At 44.4% G+C, this 13008-nt stretch overlaps 3 protein-coding genes across 5 annotated transcripts; 1 reads left to right on the top strand and 2 right to left on the bottom strand.

Annotated features, from left to right (window-relative positions):
• Positions 1–75: 75 nt before the first annotated feature.
• Positions 76–4777, bottom strand: LOC1279342 (protein ref(2)P). Of its 2 annotated transcripts, none has more exons than XM_061659371.1 (4): positions 4349–4777; positions 4000–4194; positions 3011–3578; positions 76–2515 (listed from the first exon to the last, which is right to left on the bottom strand). In XM_061659371.1, exons 2-4 carry the CDS (start codon positions 4160–4162, stop codon positions 700–702), a joined length of 2547 nt encoding a protein of 848 aa, XP_061515355.1. In that variant the 5' UTR covers positions 4163–4194; positions 4349–4777; the 3' UTR covers positions 76–699. The 2 variants fall into 2 exon arrangements, with proteins under 2 accessions (XP_061515355.1, XP_061515356.1); XM_061659372.1 differs by having other exon boundaries at positions 4000–4216; positions 4349–4750.
• Positions 4778–7927: 3150 nt separating this feature from the next.
• LOC1279340 (acyl-coenzyme A diphosphatase NUDT19) lies at positions 7928–9311 on the top strand. The gene is made up of 3 exons (XM_319047.4): positions 7928–8175; positions 8235–8783; positions 8840–9311. The coding sequence occupies exons 1-3, from the start codon at positions 8077–8079 to the stop codon at positions 9263–9265; spliced, it is 1074 nt and encodes a 357-aa protein (XP_319047.4). The 5' UTR covers positions 7928–8076; the 3' UTR covers positions 9266–9311.
• On the bottom strand, positions 9294–10750 carry LOC1279339 (acyl-coenzyme A diphosphatase NUDT19). 2 transcript variants are annotated; one of them, XM_319046.5, is made up of 3 exons: positions 10527–10750; positions 9880–10437; positions 9294–9815 (listed from the first exon to the last, which is right to left on the bottom strand). In XM_319046.5, exons 1-3 carry the CDS (start codon positions 10623–10625, stop codon positions 9387–9389), a joined length of 1086 nt encoding a protein of 361 aa, XP_319046.5. In that variant the 5' UTR covers positions 10626–10750; the 3' UTR covers positions 9294–9386. The 2 variants fall into 2 exon arrangements, with proteins under 2 accessions (XP_319046.5, XP_061513841.1); XM_061657857.1 differs by having other exon boundaries at positions 9880–10459; positions 10527–10646.
• Positions 10751–13008: the final 2258 nt, after the last annotated feature.

Raw genomic sequence — 13008 nt, 5'->3', positions numbered from 1 at the left:
ATTAGATGTAATGGGGGGGGGGGGGGGGGGGGGAGTGGGTAAGTGGCAGATGTGTATAATAAACATTGCGTTCAGTTGTTGCTGTTTCGGCATTCGCCGAGATACATTTTATTTTTCCATAACCATACATATAATCTCACCGCCCCACACATCGTACGTAAGGGATGAGGGGAGGCGCAGTGAGTAAATACATCCATACAGGGGGGTTGTAGTGGGCATCTATAAACATTTTATATATGTATGCTTCTAAGGTGTAAATATATTGATTTAGCTCGTTAAACCATCCAATCCTCTGTCCTGTGTTGTTGGGTTATGTTTATGTTGTTTTTTTTACGTTTGCCTTCAATTGCGCACGATACTATTATAAATTCCCTTCGGCAATCTAATACTGGAGTCAAGCATGTTAAGGGAAATTTCGCCGTATTCGCTCTACCCGCCGAAAAAAATCTGCCGAATCACATCGAATTGACAATTATTTCTACTTCTTTGAAGCAGCTTTAAGAGCTGCTTCTACCATTTTTAGACTTACAAATTCTGATGAAAGGTTTGTGTACAATATACACCCAATACCTATCAAGCTAAAATTGGTTATACATCATGGTAAATGTGGTAGGTCGCGTGCATCTGCGACAAGTTGAAATACAATTCAAGAGTAGCATATAAGGCGAACGATCAAAGTTTAGTAGCTCTCGCCGTTGTTTAGTGGCGATGCTGAAGCAACAGATCGAGTGCTTTCGGGATGTCACCGTTCAAAGATTCGAGCAGCTGGGTCAGCCAACCGTTATGGTTGCTGAAGCCCATCGTCATCATCGTATGGATGGCATGGTTGACATGCGGGCGGTGGCTATATACTGTACAATCCATACGCTGCGCTGAGTCGCTCAATCGAGTGCTTTTATCTGGATTTGCGGCCATCGAATCACCCGACGACGACGATGACGACGACGACGACGAAGAGCACGGCCCTGAGCTTGGCGGAGTGGATGCCTTTTTCTCCTTACCAGCAGACGTCGTCGAAACTTCCAAATGATCGGCCAGGATTTTGCTATAATTCTCATAATCCAATTCACCAGCAACACCACTACCACCTGGCTTTGGCGAGAATGGTTCCTTCGTCTTATGTTCCTTCTGCTTATCTTTCGATCTCGAATTGCTGAATTTCTTCTCCTTTGGAGACAGGCTCGGTTTCGTGAAATCCAGCGAACCCAAAGAAGAGGACGACGAACTATCGTGCTCGATCAGTCTGGCAATAGCGTCCAGTGGCGCATTGGCCTGCTTTTCCTCGTCCTCGTCATGTGGGATGTCAACCAGGGTCCAGGTCTTTTCGGTCGCTAATGGTGGCTTGGACGGCGAGGCCGATTTTGCCACATCTTCTGCCACATCGATCAGGTCCTGGTCGTCATCGGTAAGCAACGAAGCAGACGATGTGGACGTTTGGGAATCGTTTTCACCGTCCATTTCGATTTCCTCTGCCTCCGCATCTTCCGCAACTGCTGCATCATCGGTTTCGAGCGATGTGCCCGCTCCTGCCACTTTTGCTTTAGTGCGTCCTTGCCCATCGGATGGTTTTGTTTCCTTTGTACCGACGACTTCATGGTTGTTCTTTGACTCCACCACTTCACCACATTCGGCCAACGGTTTTGCTTGGTTTTGTGCTGTATCCGAAACGGTCGTTGACTCCACATTCTGCGATTCATGTGTTTCGGTCGCTTTGTTTTGCTTCTCCTCGGGCGCACACGTCTCTTCCTTCGTCATTGTCGGGCCTGATGCGGGTGCCAAGTTAGCAGCCGATGTGGACGGAGTGCAATCATCCGTTTTGTGTGCGTTCGCATCTCCGTGGGAGGATGACGAAGGAGACGCCGCTGTCTTGTGGCGTATCTCGAAAGATAATCCGAGCGGGTCCAGCAGCTTGGATACATTCTCGCTTGCGAACAACAATTTCTCCTGCGTTGGCCAGGCAAGATTTACGAACGGTAAAAACGGCAGCGAAATTCCCGGTTGCTGTTCCGACTGTGGTTGCGCAGTTGGTGGTGTCTTGTTTGCATGCTTTTTAGAACCTTTCTGTGGCATCCTGGCGTCGGTAAATCTCTCAATACATTCGTCCGAAAAGGGTACCCCCCAGACGTTTGTTGAGGATGGCATTGCGCCGTTACCTCTATTAGATGGTAAATTGGATGTAGCATTCAGGGCGGTGTTAGCTGCAGCAGTAGCTTTCGCTGCGGCAGCTGCTGCTGCTGTGGCTGCAGCATTCGCCATGGCGACGTGATCGGAACCTGCTGCGGGGGCGGGGAATGTCGCCGTAGGATCCAACGCTTGCATCGAATTCATATACATGTTTACCATATGTTTGCAGCGTCGGTTAAAATCCGACACTGACCGTTGCGATGGTTTATCTTTCTCTTCTTTAGGCACGCGTTCGGCTGCCGTTGGCACGTGAGCAAAGGTTTGTTTGCGTTCACCGCTGGACTTACTGTAACGGGGCGGTTTGGATGTTTCGCCGCATCGACGATCCTCGCTGGGAAGCAGAAAAAGAAAATAACATATAAACAATTGAATTTCTACATTTTTCCCTTGGCACCGTGGCACAGTAGTCGCACGACCTAACAACATGCCTATCATGGGTTCAAGTCTCGTATGGACCGTGTGCTCCAGACACGTAACACTGTCACTGCTCTGTTTTTTAAACTGCAATGAGCGGGTCTAATCCAATCGCAAACCGTAATTAGCGATTAGTGAGTCGTCTGTCTAGTAAGATGTGTGTCTTTATTTAAAAATTACGATGATTAAGTAACAAATAATCTAGCAAATGAATTCATTAAAAATCATCACTTAATAGCCTTTTCACCAGCATTGTTAATGACTTTTCATTAAAAAGAACGAAAATTACTTCCTGAAACTCGTTATTGAAACGAATTACTCAAAGAGTCGTTGTGTAGCTCGGTAACCACGGCAACAGGGATAAAGCTTATACATATGCACACATACTACTTCTCTTTCCGGCACAACTTACCCATGATGCTTGCTACTGCGCTGTGCTGTTCGCGTAGTTTCGCGCTTCGCTGCGACGGATGCAGCAGTTTTGTTGCTCGGCACGCGTGCCACTTCATCCAGATCCTGTGGCGAGTTGGCCGTGATGCGAGTCCCGTACAGGCGCAGCTTTTCGAACATTCGCGACACCGTTGTCTGCGAACGGCACAACATTTCCGACCGCGGAATACGCATCATCAGATGGTCCTTGTGGCGGAACTTGGCCTCGCAGTTCATGCAGATGTCGAAATCGTGGCACGTCAAACACTTGTAGCGATGGCCAATGATATCACCGTCGCACACGTCGCAGACGACGTGCGGGTGGAAGGGAAGATCCTTCCCGGCCATCGCATCAGTGGCAGCGTTCTGCATTGGCGCACCATCGGCCTCACACTGCGCGACGGGTTGCTCTTCCTTGTCGATGCTCGTCGACACCAACGGTGCCGTCTTCTTGCCTACGACGTAAAGACGGGCTTTGGCGTTGGCCATCGCCTGCAAAAAGCTTCCGTAGTCATCGTCCGTAGTAATACGGATCTCGTCCCCATCGTCATCTGTGGGTGGTGACAGGGTGAGCAGAAGGATAGTTTGACATTAAACAGTGAGCAAGGGAAAGCGCAATCCAAGGTCAACGATATGCTCTCTTGCATTCGCACAAATGTAGTCCCCCCCCCCCTCCCCCCCCTTCGGCTATTTCCAGATTTTTCACCCGACTTCAATGTGCATACAGCGCCTACGTTTTGTTAGTGTTCAATCCCAATGTCTATGTGTGTGTTATGTGCATTTTCCGGCTAAAGCGGCATCCATTTTGATGCACTTCCAGCGAACACATTTGTTGCAAAGCCACCATATTGCGTCGTAAATTTACAACCCTCCCCCGTCTAATGGTTCACACTAGCGCAAAAGGTGTTTGCAGAAAATGTATCATTGTACTTAAAAAATAATTCGTTCTACGAATTAAACCTTTCTACTTACCAATCCAATAGTAGCGGAAGCCTTCTACAGCTTTCTGCAAATCCTGGTATCGGGCGGAACAAAAGGCGGCCAGCTCTTCCAAGTTGCGACAAATTCGGTCGCCGAAGAGAAGATAGTTCGCATCGTTTTCGATGGTAATTTTCAAAGAAATCAAAGCACTCATCGCTGTTCCTTTGTTCTCGGGGGATGCAAAAACTGGTTGAGGGACGTAGAAAAACTGGTTTTAGTTTAGCTTTTTTGGTTTGTTTTTTCTGACGTCATAAATTTTATGATACATCGTGCCTGCTCCTTCACCAAATGTCTTTTCACTGGTTGATGCTTTACATAATGCACTTTTTTATAAACTTACCTTTATTATTATATATTATTATTTATTTATTGATTTCGATATAACTTTATGCCGTGGATCCCTTTAGGTTCTTTAAAACTGAGCACTCTGTAACGCATTGATAGTTCTCAACAAATGATAGCACTTCAATTCCACTGAAAGTAATTTCACTTTGTAACCGGGTGGGTTCGATTGTTATTATGGTTCGTTCGTTTGGACTGGACTACGGTGTACCGTACTTTGAACTGGTGTTTTTATACGAAAACTATGAATGATTCATCACCAAAGTTGCATCACCCCAAAATGGAGTAAAATATCTAAAGCACATCCACGATGAGAGAGCACAATTTTCTGGCTTCCAAATTCTTCTAGTCACGGGCAGAGTTAGCCAGCGAATGTTGTTGTTTGTTGCTTTCTAGATCTTTGCAAACTATGGTCCATCTTTTGGACTGGACAAAATGAGTTGTTTTGATCCGATCAACACTGGCTAACTTGACAATCAAAGATAACGTACAATTTTCTTGAAATATATCGTTTCTCTACGTACATATTTGAAAGTACTGTTATTATTGTTTATATCAGTGGTTTTTCAACTTTTACCCTCTTTTGCAAGGTGGATTAAAAAAAAGGTAGTGGAATATAGAGGATTTTGACAATTCGTTATTTAACATAAAATCGCCAGGATTCAAACCGTTGTTTACATTTTTTCAACTTGTTCATATGAGCTTTTCTACATGCTTCGATATTGCAAGTGAGAGATGGCTGTGAGAGAATTAACAAACAAATTTCTCACGCCGGTTGTCGAAGACGACAATTGTGAAATTGAAATGGACAGTGTACCAAAAACGGCATGACTTGTTTGTAAGTGGTAGACAAACGTGTTTTTGAAATCGAGGATTGCTAGTAAACTGTCGACAGTTGTTAATTGGAATGGAAAACCCTGTAAACGGGAACATAGGAAAAATAAATGCCCAAGCGCCACAGATTAAGCTTAAACGACTGGAAAATTGAATATCCATAGAAAAAAATGAAAGCTCCACAGCTTCATTGGTTTGATCAATAGATGGCGTATTAAAACTGATTATTACATTGCTATCCTTTTCTTGCAATGTGTTTCGACAAGTTTCATCTTATCATGACCTATATATATATAGCCTTCTAACTTTCCGAGCAAAAATCTATATGAATGGTCGTGTGGTCAGATACGTGGGTATCAACACCAACGACCATTACTCAAATCTCACTTGCTTCAGTGCTGGTGGTTTCCATTGGAGTTTAGTATTTAAACAATCGTATCGCCGTTATAGTTCTAGGGATGCATAACTTCAATGCGAAACCATACAACAGTACAGAGGAAATGAGAAAGCTCTCCTCCTCCAAGCGAAGAAGCTCAACTGGTTGGGTATCCCACAAACAGATGGCGCCACCAGCTTTTGTGCTATTTTTAGAATGCATGAGTCGTTTGCCGTCTGCTAAACGAAGTCTTTCTATATTCCGTTTAGGTAGAGTGCTTGAGTCGTTTAGAAGCCGTTTAGTGGTCGTTTAGTGGATTTGTGGCAGTTGGGTGATTTCTTAGTTTTTATCCTCAAACACGTCGAAAACACAAATAATTATACAATAAATTCACGTAATAACACAAAATAACCATACCAACATTAAACGGTTTTGAAGGCATTTAAAAGGCATTTAAGGCCTTATTCGCCTTACAAGGCGAATAAAGATTTCAATCGAAATTTTCACGGCTGTAACGGTTTCTCTTCGAAATTTTTCAACTTTTTGATTCGACGAGAATCGATAGCTTGCCGCCATCTTAATTTGGCTATTTATCGGTTTTGCATCCTCACTAAAGTAACTGCCAAATACAGCAGTGATAACGCTATTGGTTCCGAACCGAGAAAAAAGCGTGTGTTCAAATCCCGATTTGTATGAGAACTTTTTTGTGTTTATTTCTATTCAAATTAATAGTTTCTTGCTGTAAATAGAACAAACTAAAATAATTTATACGCAAATTTAAAATTGTACCTGTGTAAAAAAAAAACATAACAATTTAACTTGGTTTAATCTTCATTATCAGGATGGGTGAAATATGTATCTGATTTATCCTTTTATTAGAGCTAATTTTGCAAATCATACACCTCTAAAGATTCATGAATCCCTGTAGATATATGAATTTTAATGGATTTATTAATCATTTAGATTCATGAATCTTTGAAGATTCATATAAATTTCGAGATTCATAAATCCTTGGAGATTCATGAATCTTTAGAGATTCATGAATCTTTGAAGAGTCGATTCGAGATTCGAATTAGTGATGAGAAAAATGAAGATTTCGCCGGAATCGATTCCGGCTAGCTTCGACGTTTTCTGGAATCGATTCCAGATAGTAGGTCCGGAATCAGTTTCCGGAATCGATTCCAGAATCAGCTCCGGAATCGAAATCGAGTCCAGAATTGGTTCCGGCTTCGGCTCCGTAATTGGTTCCAGCATCGGCTTTGGAATTGGCTCCGGCATCGGCTCCGAAATCGGAATTGGCTTCGTAATCGGAATTGGCTCCGGAATCGGAATTGGCTCCGGAATCGGAATCGGCTCCGGAATCGGAAGCGGCTCCGGAATCGGAATCAGCTCCGGAATTGGCTGCGGAATCAAAATCGGCTCCGATATCGGAATTGACTCCGAAATCAGAATTGGTTTCGAAACGGAGTCGATTTCAGCATCTTCATAAGAATAGGCCTTTAGGTCCAATGATGCTACGTGTGGATAACGGCAAAGAATCAAAATTAACTTGTAAATGATCTATTCACATGGAGATTCCCGGACTTACATCGCTTCCTACACTTCTTATTTCCGGAATTGATTCCGGAACCAACTCCGGAATCGGGTTCGGATTCAACTCCGGAATCGGCTCCGGTACCAACTTCGGAATCGGCTCCAGAACCAACTCCGGAATCGGCTCCGGAATCGGCCCCAGAATTGATTCCGAACACGGAATCGGAATCGGGTAGGTCAGATTCCTAGCTCCCACCACTAATTCGAATCACTCATCACTGAAGATTCATATGAATGAATCTTATCGAAAGAGTCAAGAAAATCACTTTATTAATTGATACTCACGTATATGACCACACGACCATTCTTATAGATTTTTGCTCGGAATGTTTGAAGGGTATAGACCATAAGCATAGGCCATAATTAGATGAAGTTAGGCGAAACACATTGCAAGAAAAGGACAGCTATATAATGATTAGTTATAAAATGCCTTCTTTACACCATACTGAGCAAACCAATGGAGCAAGCTATGGAGCTTTCGTTTTTTTTAGTTTTATGGATATTCGATTTTACAGTCGTTTAGGCTTAATCTGTGGCGCTTGGGGTAGCTTTGTTTGTTAACTGATTGCAATTATTTTACTCATATTGTTGAATACATGTTTTTTTCAAGAAACGTAAATATAAACTTAAATAATATTTTAAAATAATAAATAAAATGTAAATCGACATCTTGTAATTTTTGCAAAGCCTGCAAGGGTTAATCTTCAGTTCTTCCACAGAAGCGCTTCCTTCCAGCGTAAATAAACGACGTAGACTCGCGCCTATACCTAAGCTTCGCAGCACATGTCAACGTCAAACCAGTGTTTGTGTTGTGGCTTATCAAAATTACGACAAAGATTAGATGGGCGGTTTAAGGGTGGCAACTTTAAGCAATAGCAAAAATCATTCATCATTGCTTAAGAAGAAGCACTGGGGCTAGTAAAATGCGTGCGTACGAAAAATATTGGCGTGATTCGGCGTCTGTTATCGTTTTGGCCCGCAATCGGCACAACGAACGAGATATTCACGGATACAATTACAAGGTACTAAGCATATGCAAACGCATCGAAGCGCTTCGTTCTGATTGATTATCCTTTCACAGGTACTTGTGTTCAAACGAACCGAAAACACAAGCTTCCTTCCGAACCACATCGTATTTCCCGGTGGTTCTTTCGATCCTCAAGATGACTCTACCGACTGGCTAAGGTTGTTCGGCGAGCAAAGGATACCGCCGGAAGCATTACAAACGGTGACGTCGGTGTCTGGCCCAAGGCCTCACATATTCCGCCGAATGGAGGGTGATCAGCTCGATCGCAGCATTTCCGTCCGGCTGTGCGCTTTGCGCGAATGTTTCGAAGAGTTGGGAGTGCTGCTGACGGCAAACAAGGGCCCACAAACAGGGTTCAGCGTGGCAAGAACCGATTTCGATGTGCGCACCTGGCAAGCGGACGTTCACGACGGAAGGAAAGCATTTTGCCAGCTGTACGAGCAGTTGCATGAAACCCCAGACCTGTGGGGTCTGTACGAGTGGTCTACCTGGATGACGCCTACACACTTTCGGCGGAAGCGTTTCGAAACGGCCTTTTTCCTGGCTGCACTCAATGAAGTGTGTCCCGTGTTGCCAGAAGATTACGAAGTGGAGGAATATATGGTAAGAGCAATGTCCCGAGCGTTTAATTTGCAATGCTAATGGGGTTCTGTTTTTAGTGGGAATCACCGCGGAATTTGCTCGATGCCCATTCGGAAGGAATTCTCTGGCTAGCACCACCTCAATCGTACGAATTGCATCGTTTGAGCCATGTACACGATATCGACGTTATAGTACGCGTAGCAAAGGCGAGGAAACGCTTCGGCACAACCCCATTTTGTCCGGTTGGTTTTAATGCAGCAGACGGGTATATCGGTGTTCTTCCTGGAGACGATCTTTATCCAGAGCAGTTCGACTTCATTACTGACAATGAGGATATGAATAAGTACGGAGAGCTAACGATGCGAGAATTAGCCGAACGAGCACGTAACCTTCATCGCGTAGAGCATAGGGGATTACACCAGCAGACGCATTTGCACAATGGCCCATCGCTGGATGGTCATCTGCATGTGCTCGGTTATAACGAGCCACTTTCCAAGCTGTGATATTTTGTGTTGGGTAACATTAATAAAGTTTATGGGAAAGGTTAAACATTGTATTGCACTATTTTTTATAAAACCCGTAGCACCTAATTTTCAGACTAACCTCCTACTGTTAGCGGGTCATCTATTGGTTTTGCAGCAGATTTCCATTCAACCCCTGCACGTGTAGGTGATCATCAAGCGGCTGTTGATTCAGAAAGAATGCTTGGTGATGCAAATCCTTGTGCTCTACACGATGCAATCGTTTCGCTTGCTTTCGTATGGCTTCCCGCGTCTGCTCCCCGTACTTGTCTAAATCAGCATTGTCGGAGAGATAATCGTAGTCGGCTGGATACAGATCGTCACCGGGCAGCACGAATATCACACCATCCGCTGCATTGTACTGTATCGGGCAGAGCAATGTGGAACCCTTCCGATTGCGTTTGTCCGCAAACCGCACCAACTGGTCGATATCGTACACGAAGCTGAGCCTCGTCAGCTCGTACGTTTGGGGTGGTGCGAGCCATATTTTTTCCTCACGGTGTGCCTCTAATAAAGCTGCCGGCGTGTCCCACTGTAGCAAGCAAGCGAACCGATTTAGAATAATACAATTGGCACACATACACGCTCTTACTTACAAAATATTCCTGCACTTCATGGGGCTCTGGATGTATGGCAGGCATTTTGTTCAGTACCGCTAGATAGAACACCGTTTCAAAACGCCGTTTCCGAAACATGGCCGGCGTTAGCCAGCATGACCATTCGTACAAATTGAACACATCCGGCACGGTGCTAAGTGCAGTGTGCAGCGCCTGGAATGATGCTGTACCATCGTGTATCTTTTGCTGCCACGAGTCCACATCAGGCAGCTGTAGGCACTTGCTAAAACCAGTTTCCGTTTTCTGCCTCTGCTCGTCTGTAACGAGCAATACGCCGAGCTCCTCGAAGGCCTCTCGCAGTGCACAGAGACGTAGCGAGAGGTTGCGGTCGAGCAAATCGGTACCCTCCGTCTGGAATATGTAGGGTCTTGCACCGTCGACTTGAGTGATAGCTTTTAACGCTGTGTTGGAAACATTTCTTTCGCGAAAGAACGATTCCCAGCCAAGCGAAGCGTCCTGTTTGTCGAAACCGCCACCGGGAAAAACTACACTATTTGGCATGAATGACGTATTAGAGGTACGTTTGAATACAAGTACCTGCAAAAGAGAGGACATATCGCTATTAACCCTAGCCGCGTAGCTCATTTTTATCGCTCAATTGTAATGGTTTATTATTATGTATTTACCTTATAATTGTACTTATTATGTTGTGCCGCTGGTTGGTCCCGTGCTAACACTAGCAGGGACGCTGAATCGCGCCAATGTTTAGCGAACTTTCGGATCATTTTCCTTCTCTCTGCTTCGAGCACAGCACTGACTGACAGCTGGAAGCATTACGCCACGTTTGTTTACATTCATAGCGGAACAATAACAAATCTTACCGTACGTCATTCATCAGCTGATAGGTGTACAGCCATTCAAAGTGGATTTGGTACAATCTCTGAACTAGTGGTGGGAGCTCGGAATTGGACTTACCCGATTCCGAGTCTACGTTCGGAATCAATTCCGGAGCCGATTCCAATGCTGGAAACGATTCCGATTCCGAAGCCGATTCCGGAGTTGACTCCGGAGCCGATTACCGAGTCGGAATTGACCTGGGAATTTGCCCCTATAACGGAATCATAATTGACTACAGAATTAAAATTAGCTTCAGAATGTGAATAAGTTATTGAATGGATAAAATGTTTAAGAAGCGAAATCAGTCCGGGAATCTCCATGAGAAAGGATCTTTTACAAGTTAATTTTGATTTTTTGCGGTTATCAATATGATTGCACCCAAAGGCCTATTTTTATGGCGATGCCGAAACTGACTCCGTTTGGAAGCCGATTCTATTTTAGGAGCCAATTCCGATTCGAGAGCCGATTTCGATTCCGGAGCTGATTCTGATTGCAGAACCGATTCCGATTCCGGTATCGACTCCGGAACCGATTCCGATTCCGGTATCGACTCCGGAACCAATTCCGATTCCGGGATAAAATCTGGGGCCGATTCTGGAACTAATTCCCGAGTCGTTTCCGGAATCGATTCCAGAAACTGTTTCCGGATCTACTATCCGCAATCGATTCCAGAAAAATGTGGAGTTAGCCGGAAAACCTGATTTTTCCCATCACTACTCCGTACGTAAAACACAGAGTGGTACCATCTACTAGACCTTCATCATGAGGGCAAATCTTGGAGAAGATGACTGAACAGTAGTAGCTCGAGTCATTTCATTTTATCGCTACTGCATCGAACGCATCGTATGCATTGTAACAAATTCTAGTAAAGGGTTACGGGAATTTATGTTGTCTCTTCCTGTCTACTAGGAGCAGGCTAAATTTCTACGCTTGATGTCTACGCCGAATTTACCCCGAAGTAGATCCTGTATCGCATTTTAAACCAAAACAAGTTCACGAGCCGTTCTATGACCGAGATACATCCATGTGCAGTTTTTGCACTTTGAATGCGTTTAGAATTAGTTCCAGGGCCAGTATAAGTTAAGTATAAGCTCCAGGCTCTGTATGGGTTCGGTACCAGTTCAGATTCAATTTCAGGATTGATATAAGTTCTGGATCAGTTTCAGGACCAGTGTGGGGTTAGGAGAGGTTCTACGGTTTGGGTTATGTATAAGATCCAAAAGGTAGGTAGGTTTCAGATCAGTTAAAGGATAGGCATGAGTTCAGTAGCAGTTATAGGATTAGAAGATTCGTTCTTGGACCTTTATCGGTTTTATCAGTTTTAGGTCGTCGTGGTACAGTCGTCAACTCGTACGACGTAACAACATGCTCGTCATGAGTTCAAGTTCCGAATAAACCGTGCCCCCATATGTAGGACTGACTATCCTGCTATGGTAATCATAAGTCACTGAAAGCCAAGCTCACTTCACTTGTGGGTACAAGCAGGCCTTGACCGACAGTGGTTGTTGTGCCAAAGAAGAAGAAGATCTGTTTTAGGATGCTGATGAAGGAGTTTTAGTTTCCTAACAAGCTGATAATTGTTTTATCATTTTTTGGTCTGTATCAACCAATTGGCCTCATTTGCCTCTTTAACAAGTTGATCAGGCTGTGTGTATAGGCTGTGGCCCTCTATCCAACTCCTGGGCTACGCGGACGACATTGACATTATTGCGATCAACAAGAGGACGGCTGCGGAAACGTATGCTGGACTTAAGTCAGAAGCTCAGCGGGTTGGACTCGAGTTTAACATGTAAAAGACAAAGCACATGCGGGAAATAGGAAATCTGGAAATAGGAATAGGAAATAGGAAATCGATAGGAATAGGTAGGAGAGGAGGATCGTTTGTCCACGAAATCGCACCTGCTGTAGTCTACGTAAGTGGCTGCGATCTGGTCAAGTCTCCAGGTGAACAAAACTGACGCTATACCGGGCTCTTACAGGGTTTTCCAGGGGTTTAATAGTTGTGGGACTCTTCCTTGACTCTTTCTTATGAGAAGTGAACTTCACATGATGGAAATTGGACTCTATGGCGTCCTTTTTGAACAGGCTCCTTGGAAATTCCCATTAGATTTGTTCAACAAGGATGCTATGGAGACCAATTCCCATTACATTAAGTTTATTTCACGCAAGAAGGAGTCAATAAAGTCGCCCACAGCAATGATAACTCCTGGAAACCCCTGTATAAGGCTCGTTGTGCTCTACGGACTCTGAGACATGGACCTTACTGGAAGG

Source organism: Anopheles gambiae, chromosome 3 (genome assembly GCF_943734735.2).
Source record: "Anopheles gambiae chromosome 3, idAnoGambNW_F1_1, whole genome shotgun sequence".
In the NCBI taxonomy this organism is placed as follows: Eukaryota; Metazoa; Arthropoda; class Insecta; order Diptera; family Culicidae; genus Anopheles; species Anopheles gambiae.
This window is presented reverse-complemented; position numbering and strand designations above follow the sequence as displayed.

Coding starts and splice junctions, on each gene's coding strand:
- LOC1279342 (XM_061659371.1), bottom strand. CDS start 4,162: ATGAGTGCTTTGATTTCTTTGAAAATTACCATCGAAAACGATGCGAAC. Junction 3,579..3,999: donor CTTCCGCTACTATTGGATTG/GTAAGTAGAAAG, acceptor CACCACCCACAG/ATGACGATGGGGACGAGATC. Junction 2,516..3,010: donor CGCAGTAGCAAGCATCATGG/GTAAGTTGTGCC, acceptor TCTGCTTCCCAG/CGAGGATCGTCGATGCGGCG.
- LOC1279339 (XM_319046.5), bottom strand. CDS start 10,625: ATGATCCGAAAGTTCGCTAAACATTGGCGCGATTCAGCGTCCCTGCTA. Junction 10,438..10,526: donor ATAATAAGTACAATTATAAG/GTAAATACATAA, acceptor TCTCTTTTGCAG/GTACTTGTATTCAAACGTAC. Junction 9,816..9,879: donor ATGAAGTGCAGGAATATTTT/GTAAGTAAGAGC, acceptor TGCTTGCTACAG/TGGGACACGCCGGCAGCTTT.
- LOC1279340 (XM_319047.4), top strand. CDS start 8,077: ATGCGTGCGTACGAAAAATATTGGCGTGATTCGGCGTCTGTTATCGTT. Junction 8,176..8,234: donor TTCACGGATACAATTACAAG/GTACTAAGCATA, acceptor ATCCTTTCACAG/GTACTTGTGTTCAAACGAAC. Junction 8,784..8,839: donor ACGAAGTGGAGGAATATATG/GTAAGAGCAATG, acceptor TTCTGTTTTTAG/TGGGAATCACCGCGGAATTT.